This window comes from Papaver somniferum, chromosome 5, assembly GCF_003573695.1.
Source record: "Papaver somniferum cultivar HN1 chromosome 5, ASM357369v1, whole genome shotgun sequence".
Classification (NCBI taxonomy): Eukaryota; Viridiplantae; Streptophyta; class Magnoliopsida; order Ranunculales; family Papaveraceae; genus Papaver; species Papaver somniferum.
The window spans coordinates 203555651-203566165 of record NC_039362.1 but is presented as its reverse complement, the minus strand read 5'-3'; the positions used below and the strand labels follow the sequence as shown (position 1 = coordinate 203566165).

Here is a 10515-nt window from a genome sequence, read left to right as displayed (position 1 = left end):
CAAGTTTCAACCTGAAAAAACGTTTCCTATGGTTTTCGAAAATCTTGACTCAAATTGTGGCTTGAGCATGAAATTGAATCAAGCTCTTTACGCTCAATTATTTGGCACAAAAAAATTTCACTTTTATGTAAACCACTCGACATATATTATATGAATATTTAAAAAATTTCTTTACATCGGCTCCACTTTTTTAACTAAATAATTAGGTTCATGTTCGCCATATCGTCGTATAAATATTTTTACTTGAATCAAGTAATCTTCGTATAAATTTAACTTGAATCAAGTAAAAGCACAAGGACCATAAGGTTAGTCTCCCATTTGATTCGACTCACACAGCATTCAACTTCAAAGTGAAAACGTGCCTGGCCTAGCACGGACCGTTGTAACACCCAGACAAAACTGAAGACGTCACTCTAGTTTCTTTCTCGAACTGCACAATAAATCCACAAGTCCTGGCAAAATTACCATTATATACCCCCACCACTACCACCCTCTTTTGACAGTGAGGAGGGGGGAAAAAGGAAGGAGGGAGGACTGTATCACAACACCACCAACCCGTTGCGTCCGAAATTAAAACATTAGTTAATAATACTCTACTCCACAGAAGAGAAGACTCTCCTCCTCAATTTACTTCCTAGCAAGTCTTTCTTTTTCTCTTTGTTGAATAATATGATTCTGATTTCTCATTCGTGTTCACATCTTCATCCACAGACGTAGCCTTGAAATTCTTCAAATTCCTTTCTCTTCTTCTTCAATTTCAAACATCATCATGTCTGATGCTGTAATTAACGGATTAGCTGGTGCTGGTGGTGGAATCATTGCTCAACTTATCACTTACCCCCTCCAAACTGTAATTCTCCTTACCTTTTACTTTTTTAGGTTTTTGATTTTGATTTTATTTTTTGTTTTCTGATTGAATTCCCCTTTTCAATTGTTTGATTTTGGTTGTTTAGGTTAATACTCGTCAACAGACAGACCGTGATCATAAGAAAGGCACAAAGAGGAAACAAGATGTAGGAACCCTAAAGCAGATGATTCAGGTTGTTAACACTGAAGGTTGGGGTCGTTTATACAGTGGTCTTGCTCCTTCATTGTTTGGTACTGCTGCTTCTCAGGTACTGCTATCCTCACCAATGCATCATTCCCTCAGCTTTTACTTCAGCTTAAGGAACCCTCATTGCCGAATTGGCGAATTTGATACTTAAGTTGTACAGTTTCTGATCACTGTGCTTTTGTTGGTAATCTACAGGGTGTGTATTATTATTTCTATCAAGTCTTTAGGAGTAAAGCTGAGGCTGCTGCAATTGCTAGATTTAAGAAAGGGCATGGTGATGGTACAGTTGGGATATTCTCATCTCTCTTAGTGGCTGCATTCTCGGGGTGAGTTAGTTAATGTATTCTTGTTTGAATTAAGATGTGTTGTTCTCTTGTCCTAGTTTGGTTCGAACTTAGTGGTATTTGTTTTCTACTTATTCGTAGTAGGTGGTAGAAAGTATTGAATTGTAGTTGAGCACTCTATCTCCCCCTGCCACTCTAAGGTTAAACTGCTCTTCATTAGTTGCGATGTAAATATTTGCTGGATATTGTATTGATAAGAGTAAGACAGACCATTGATCAACTGATGGATCCAACATTCCAGCTCACATATATCTTTACCAGACTTAGTTTGGTTAGATGATTGTATTGGAGGCCTCAATCCTTCCAATCAATAATATTTGCCATTTACTTGGATTAGTGTTTTCATTGGGTATATTTTTGGTGGAACTTGTGAGTTAGTTGCTGAAATTAAATTTGTTTTTCTCATCCTTGCCACTGTTTCTCTTATCCATTCATTGTTGCATGATGGAAGGAAATTTGAACCCTCGGTTATTGCTTTTGGCTTGCCATTTTTGTATCTGTGTTGAATTAATACCCCCAAAACCTACTATTGGCAATTTGTTGGTGCTCATGCAACATTATGAAAACATATTTTAGGTGGCATTCTCATGTGAGTCAATGCTCTCTGTACTGTTTAATTCATTATTTTTGTTCTTTATAGGTGTGTGAACGTGCTGTTGACCAATCCTATATGGGTAGTTGTTACCCGTATGCAGGTAACATAATCTCCACTTTTGCTCTTAGGCTATTTGATAATACTAAACATAGTTGTCTATCTGTGTAGAAAATAAATATTTGACAATTTAATAGGACCTGGGCTTTAATTTTGTATGTGCAGTACTACACGCCCTCCACTGGCTAAGTTATAAAACACTGGGTTTTTACCGATGTGTTTTAATAAAAATAAGATCCAACTCCATTGAATCATGGAAAAGAGGTCTCAGACCTTGTATCCTTGTACAAGTGCTTGAGATTTCTGATTATGATTTATGATCCTTGGCTTGTTACCTTTTAGTACTTGAATTAGCATCCTGTGTTGCCGAGCATCTTCTTATATGTAGCCTGGTCCAATTCGACCTTATACTCCTAGTCAAAAATGTGTTGCACAGTAATATTTTCTGATATTTCAACCTCTGTAAAGTATGAATAAAAAATCAATTGTTTATTTTTTCAAATAGTATTTGTTTAAGATGAGATATCTGCTATACTCTTAGCTAATGTTGGTGTATCTGTTTTACTTTGCAGACACACAGAAAAGCTTCAAAACTTCCAAAACCTAGTCTAACTCTTTCAGTTACACCAGATGAAGAACTTCAAACTTCTGAAATCGAACCTCCTCCATATGGAACTACTAACGCGGTACGCAACTCCGAGCATTCTAATATTGGTCAACATGTTTGCTCCTTTGAATTAACTGATTTCTAATTATTTAGGATGATATTACTACAAATGGCAAATTGCGGAATCAACTGACTTAATATTCACAAAGAAAATGCCAAAGTCGGAATATAACATGAGATCATGTAATGCAAATTGCATTTAGATTTACCTGAAATGTATATAGTGTAGAGGATCTGCTTATATTCTTACTTGCTGTACGATTTAATGTTAGCTGTTCCAGAACTGGTAGCTCAACTTAGATCACCTGGCTTAGGAATAACGGTACATGGTCCAAGTTAGATAGTCCAACATCGGGTCAGATTATGTCAAGGATGAGCTGCAATGACGCAGAGTTTGAGTGTTATGAATTAAGTGAAATATGGGTCTCAGTTGGATTGAGTTGACTCCAGTCCAGTCGCATTTATTCAATATACGAGGCACATACATCACCACCTTTGAATGATACTGAGTTAACTGTATTGTTATTGGAAACTGGCCAGGCTTATTTAAGTGGAAGTTTACGAATTGTAGGTGCAAGAATTATTTGATGAAGCTGGAGTTCGTGGGTTCTGGAAAGGTGTAGGCCCGACACTTTTGATGGTTAGTATAAAGTAACTTCCTTTCCAACTTTAATATTCTGAAAGACTTGAGATGTAATCTTCTTGGAGTTTAGTCCTGCCACTCGGCAAGAATTCTTTTTTGTTTGTAGGTTAGCAATCCTTCCATACAGTTCATGATCTATGAGACCCTATTAAAGAAACTTAAGGCAAGACGTGCCCTCATAGGGAAAGCAAACAGTGGTGTAACTGCTTTAGAGGTCAGATCTGCTGTAACACCATGTCTTTTGATTTTTGCATCATCGTCTTTGTGATACTAGTTTAGTCTGATTTCAGTGCCTAACGTTGTGATTATGTTTATGTGATTGGCTAGACTTTTCTTCTTGGTGCTGCGGCAAAACTAGGAGCTACTGTGATGACTTACCCTCTTCTGGTTGTGAAGGTAATTCATATTGGCATGTGAAAACATTTTTTAAAATGATAAAATCTTGTCTCTGCGGCAAAACTTGGTTGTTTTATATTTGACTTGGTAGTATATACCCATTCTCGTATGTGCATCATTGATGCAGGAGTACTTGTCAGGTTGGTTAAAAATGGATTTGATGACCCTTTTCAATTGACAAGCTTTTTTGTGATATGCTTTGGCACTTATGTTTCTGTTTTCCTTTTTTATATTTATTCTTTTTCATGATAGATAAAAACAAGCTCTTATCAACCATCACCACCCAACACTTGCATGTTCCTTCTCAACATATCTTCATTTTAAGAATTTGTTATTTTATAAGCAGATGATCGTATGTGGGAGGGGATTTTTCTCCTTCCTTATTTACACCTCTGTGTATATTGCTTTACCATGTTTTGGTTCCTCATCTTTCTTTCTTCTGCCTTTTAACAGTCTAGACTTCAGGCAAAACAAGTGACTGGTGGAGATAAAAATCTTCATTACAAAGGTACTCTGGATGCAATCATGAAGATGATCCAGTACGAAGGGTTATATTGCTTCTACAGAGGGATGAGCACAAAAATCACGCAGAGTGTGCTTGCTGCGGCTGTCCTTTTTATGGTCAAGGAAGAACTTGTGAAAGGCGTTCGCTTGCTGACCACAGGAAACATAGTTAACAAAGTGAGAAGGCCTGTATGATTTTTTTTTAACGAAGGTCTCTCTCTGTTGTCCAGTCCCTTTTCCCCTTTATAAAACTCGTCTTTCTTGGGTCTATTTAAGTAATAAATAAGCCATCGCTTGGCCAAAATGTGAAATGTTTAAAATCATCTGGGTAAAGGGGAGTCGTAGTTAAATTTGTAAGTACTTAACGGATCATAGAAATTTCTGGTTATAATTTAAACACACTTGTATTTCATAAGAAATTCAACACTTCAATTTTACAACCTGTTTTTTAAACATAAACAGACTTGACTAGCGCATTTTCTCTATATGTACTTGATTAAGAAATCCTAATTCGGCATTTCATTGAACACTTTCATGGCAGAATCTATGCATCCAACAATTACATACAACCCAAAAAAAAAAAAAAAAAAAAAAAAAAAAAAAAAAAAAAAAAAAAAAAAAATGGAAAGCCAGAGCTAAAATGCATAATGGAAAGTCTGTCAGGTTCTGGTTTGAGAGTTGGTCTGTCATTCACAGGAAAGCCAGAGCTAAGAACCTCTAATACAAAAAATGAATTGTTATAAAAGCCTTCAATTAGACGCTTTCGCTAAAAAAAAATAATAAAAAGCAGTACAGTGTCAGTCCTAAAATTCGAACAAAACAATCAAATCCACAGGCATCAGAAACCTTAAAAAAAATGAAAAAAGTTTCATCTGTGGCACATTTATTTCCAGCTTTTTTCGACACCACCAACGAAAGACAAGGTTAATGGATCCCGGCAGCGTAAGATCATTTCCAGACAATGAATATTCAGAAGACGAACACTCGAGACTTGGCAGCAAGGGACAGTCCGAACCTGGAAGCCTTATCCAAGGCCTTGGTGTCATGTCCAACTACACAAAAACGAAACCAAAAACAAAAAAAGGGGCGGACAAACCCGCCAATGCAACTCGCTGCACCGCACACCAGGTCGCTCGACATCCCCGCAGAGAGCAAGCTACGAGTTAAACTACAGATCCTATACGCTTAACTCGATGCTAGTTATTCTGGTCTTGTAAACAAAAGGCAAATGAGTAACCCACACTATGTGGGACTAAACTATTATAACTTTATAAGCAAAATAAAATACCACCAAATATCTGTCTGTTTTAACTTTCCTCCCGAGCACAGGGATAAGTGAAATTTAGGAATTCTAAAATGATTCTCGAATTAGGAATGGGATTTTTCGTGATTTCTCACTGTGTGTTTTGGTTTTGGAGTCGCCTTATTCAGTTATTGACAACGAAATTATCAGTCAAGGACATGGTGAAGAATTCTTCAGAGGTAAACTTCTTTATGGAAGTTTTACTGGAGATTTAAGGAAGAAATCTCATATGGAGGTAACTACCATGCTTGAGCAGCAGCTGATATTGTTGTTAAATTACCTAAGATTACAAGTTGCTTATTGGCAATTCAATCTCTATGCCAATACTTAAGTGACTTTTATTACATGAACTTTGAGATTGAAGTATCCAGGCTCCAGCTGAATTGGCCTAAAGTGCAATGAGGAAAAAAAAAACAGCTTTATCAGCGAATGAGAAAACAAAAAAAGACGTCGACAGCAGCGAATGAGAAAACAGATTTCAAGTCTGTCTCCTTAACCACTCGGACATATCGACCTTGTGATCTACAGTTCCACAAAGTATTTAGTATATAACTGGATGATTCCAACATTTGCTTCGGAGTGCTTCTCTCTAGTGGATATAATGCAACTTGATTAAAACATGTATGAAACATGAATTTTATAGAAAGGTCAAATGGGTGAAAAAGCCAGGGGACATTAAAACATTCTTCCTTTTAGGTGGTCTCTCCAGAAGCTTCTAATATTTTATAACAGCATCTTTATGCTGCTCTTTCTTCCACCTAAATATACTTTTGATATGTATCATCTCTAGGCATGTCATCCTTGGACTATGAGTGCTTCACTTATAGGTGGTACGTACTGTTGCTTGGTAGTGTTGTAACACCCAGCTTCAATGGTGATCATGGCCGAAAGGTTGGTTTCATGTATAAATTAGCATACCTCATAAATATTTTTTTTTATTGAAAAAGTATTGCCAGGAGGGCTTCTATAAGATCCTCAGACTGTTGAATGGAAACTCGATCCACTTACCTCAAGGATGAGAATCAGGCTGCTGATCAACTAGATTAGTTTTTCTCGGTTATAACTCATAGATGCTACCCACCCAACATTGCTTGTGAAACAAAACTAATGAAGAAAAAGAAAATAAAAACAAGACAGTAATACAACAGTGATTTGATAAAGCTTGTAACAGTGGGATTAAGTAATTTACATCATGTTTATTATTATTGCAAACTAATACTTTTATATAAGTCCACCTTACAATGTCAATCAATAGAGAAACAAAAGGGGCCATTTTAAAGAAAACCCCATATAGTGCTAATTAGTGGGTCTAACCTATTAAGATGAGCAGCACTAATACTACTTTTATATATATGCTTTTTTTATACATGCGATAAGTCAAGACTCACTATGCAAGGGATAAGTACTAGAACATATTGTTTAAAGTATAATGATATTGTCAACTCCAATACGCTTTGAAGAGTTGAAACTTTGGTGATGATGATTTGAGTGATCTTCTTCCTCTTCATGGTATTCATGATTATGATGATATGTTGGTGGAGTTTTTGTCAATAAAGATGGATTATAAAAATACCACTTGGACCAAAAAAGATAGTTGAGAAAGTTCAAAAGGCTAAGTGCAGATAATAACCAATAAAACAGATCTAATCTATCCTTGTTAAGGTCATTCTCACTTAACCACCCTGAAGAACCATTTGATGTGATCTTGTTCACAAGAGAAACTAGGAGTGAACTTAAGTAGAACCCGAACGAGTATGAACAGTAAGTCATGGCTGTCAAGAAGGATTGCATGCCTGCTAAGGATTGTTTGTAAAAGAACTCAATGAGACCAACTGCTGTGAACATTTCTGATATGCCAAAGATAAGAAATTGTGGGGCGATCCAGAAGATCGATAACGTTTCGTGTGAATTTTGTGCGGATGTTCGTCTCTTTTTCTCTACTAATGCAGCTGCAATCATTGAGAACGTGGCAGTGAATAGCCCGATACCTACACGTTGTAAAGGGGAGATGCCTGATTGTTTTCCGGTTATTTTACGTGCCAGTGGAACGAAAACTGTTTCGTAAAGAGGGAGAAGAAATATGAGCATAATATATGGAATGGATTGAAGTGAAGCAGGTGGGATTTGGAAACTTTTTCCAAGTCTGGTGTCCATTGTACTTCCTTGTTGAACTGAAAATGTTTGGAGTTGAGCCAAGATAGTATTGAAAATTATCGTGCAAGCGAAAATGGGGATGACTGAAATGATTATCTTGACTTGTTCCACTTGAGCTACTGTGCATAATCTCCATGCACTTTCCTTCACTCCATCTTGGACTACTTTGATGCAAGCTTTGTCCAAGAACCTGAAATTTTCAGATTATGATATCAAATTATGGCGCTATCTAATAATCATGAATATTATTATTCCATGAACCTATATAAAAGAACATACGCCGTATAAATCTTGAAAAGACCGGCTTGCAAGTATATATACAAACCTGAACTTATCAGTATGTAGGAGATTGTTGTCAAAGGAAGAGGAAGCATCTTTGATGTGATTTGATGAGTGGTTTACACTTCCATGAAGCATTTCAGGATTGGATGGACAAACTAGATTTCTCTTTGTCATTGAAGCTACAACAACCTGAAAATCACGTACGAAAAAAGAGTAAGTTTCATTAACTTCTTAGTCAACACTAATTGAAAAAAGTCAAAGAAAAACCATTACTTGGGCAATTGGAGTGAAAATGCTTCCACGAGGGGGTTTGTTTCTATAAACAAGAGTGCCACAAATCAAGCAAGTTAATCCCATGGCCATGGCAGCTGCTGAGACACCAAAACCGACGTCCATACCGGAACGAGTTTGAACCCAAACAAGTACAGTGAGGGCTATGAGTTCTCCAACACAAAATGCAAAATATGCAGCATTGAAGTAAGTTGAGAGCTTTTTTGATTGATTAGGATCTTCTTTGACAAATTGATCAGCACCCAATGAGATGATATTTGGCTTTAAACAACCACTTCCTAACGCTACCAAATATAGAGCCATAAAAAAGATGAAGGTTTGGAATTCATTTGCTTGTAAACAGTGATTATCTCTTTTGGCTGATAGTGTTAACATGTTGCACTGTGGTGGCCTCAGTTGTGGAAGATGAGCTTGTAATGATAGTAGTATGAAACCCTGCACCACAATAAGACAATTAGTTAAAATTATCTATCATTTTACCAAGAGTTGGAATATCTAAAATTTTCTGAAGATCAAGAAAAAAATAGAAAGAAAAAGATTCTAGAAACAAGTAATATGACTTACAGAGAGCTCAACAAAGCCGAAGATCAACATAGTCCAAAAGCTTCCAAGATAAGAATCAGAGAGGAAACCACCAAGTAGAGACAAAAGGAAAACAGTACCAATGAAATTGGTAACTATATTTGCGGATTTTGACAGTGAGAAGTGCATCTCATTGAACACATATGTTATAAGGTTATTCCCAACTGCAGCTATTGCCATCATCTCAAATGCTTGTAGCCCTACAAAACACACACACAATCATCCTACTCCATTAAAACATCATAAAAAAAAGAAGTTATCATCAATAGTTAAGTATGAAGATATATATATGCAGTGCATGGCATGCATGTGAATATATATATAGGGAGAGAAAGGAGATCTATATATATATATGGAGAGATGTTAATGAGTTACCAAGAACGAAGGGGGCAGCTTTCATTCCACCATGCTTGTTAGGATTAGAAGGTCTTCCTCTCCAATCAACAGATAAATCTGCTGGTGCTGCTACAGCTTCATGATCAACACCATCTTTACTGAAATTCTTTCTTTCAGTTGTACCTCTCATCTCTCTAGCTAGCTAGATATCTAGTACCTCACCACCACCCAAGATCTATCTATTTAGTATTAGCAACAACTTTGTTTGCTTGAGATAAAATGAGTAGCCAAGTCCCCATATTTATAAACGAGCCCCATTGTGGGGTTTCTTGATCATATAATTGGATATACCCTCAAATACTTTCTACGTGTATTCATCCACATAAGCCTAATACTATTCCTACTGCTATATGTGTCACAACAGGTTAGATTGTTTATTTTTGATGATGACCATTATGGTTATATGAATGGCTGAAAATATACTTATTTGGGGTGGGGGGAAAGTTTCGCATCATCTTTGACTTCATACAGATATGGAGAACAGAACATCAAATAGACATCTGTACATCAAGAAGACTAGAGTGTAGTGTGTGCCAGTAATTCCACACTTTGAGTATCTAGAATGGATAAGTGTATTTCCATTTCGTGTCATTCTCTTAACCAGTAAAGGTTACGATGAGACTCACTTCCCATTAGAGTTATTTAGTGTTTGGGTCGTAAGTTTTGATATGGTTTAGTGTTTGGATACTAAATTTGTCCACTTTAGTCTTTGGGTCGTTGACCCGTTAGTCAACTACGTATTGTAGTCAAACACTTAGGTGAGTTAACGTTCATTATTACACGTTTGCCATCGCCTAAAATTTGTTTAAATCTGAATCGAAAGTTCTTGGGCATTTCAGAGAACAACTTCAGTGCAACTCAAAAATCCATGTAAATCTGTAATTCCCGATTAAGATTCTTTCAATTTATACTTCACAAGTTCATGAAGTTTCTTAACCAAAACCATAAGAGGATCATTCTTCCATCCAACATCACCATTCATGGAGTACACCGTTAACAAAGCTATATACGTTGCGCTCCTTATGAATTGTTTTTATTCAAAGTTCAAAACTGATCACCAAAAGCAAAGGTTTCTTGAAGATGAGATTTTGGGTGAAGAAAACGATCAAGTAATCTTTAATCACCAAACTGTTTTGCTGCTAATGCATCCAATGCAGAAACAATCAATAGATTGTTAGATTGGTAAACAGTAAACACCACTAACTACTGTCGATTATCAACAAAGCCTAACAATCATTAGATTGTTA

At 36.5% G+C, this 10515-nt stretch overlaps 2 protein-coding genes across 2 annotated transcripts; one reads left to right on the top strand and one right to left on the bottom strand.

The window, feature by feature from the left end:
- Window positions 1–483: 483 nt before the first annotated feature.
- Window positions 484–4710, top strand: LOC113284361 (peroxisomal nicotinamide adenine dinucleotide carrier-like). Its single transcript, XM_026533802.1, has 9 exons — window positions 484–850; window positions 954–1115; window positions 1250–1380; window positions 2039–2093; window positions 2623–2736; window positions 3289–3357; window positions 3467–3574; window positions 3688–3756; window positions 4210–4710. Exons 1-9 carry the CDS (start codon window positions 770–772, stop codon window positions 4453–4455), a joined length of 1035 nt encoding a protein of 344 aa, XP_026389587.1. The 5' UTR covers window positions 484–769; the 3' UTR covers window positions 4456–4710.
- A 2009-nt stretch (window positions 4711–6719) lies between these two features.
- LOC113284360 (protein NRT1/ PTR FAMILY 4.3-like) lies at window positions 6720–9490 on the bottom strand. Its single transcript, XM_026533800.1, has 5 exons — window positions 9248–9490; window positions 8855–9072; window positions 8273–8725; window positions 8043–8188; window positions 6720–7907 (listed from the first exon to the last, which is right to left on the bottom strand). The coding sequence occupies exons 1-5, from the start codon at window positions 9396–9398 to the stop codon at window positions 6983–6985; spliced, it is 1893 nt and encodes a 630-aa protein (XP_026389585.1). The 5' UTR covers window positions 9399–9490; the 3' UTR covers window positions 6720–6982.
- Between the last annotated feature and the right edge of the window lie 1025 nt (window positions 9491–10515).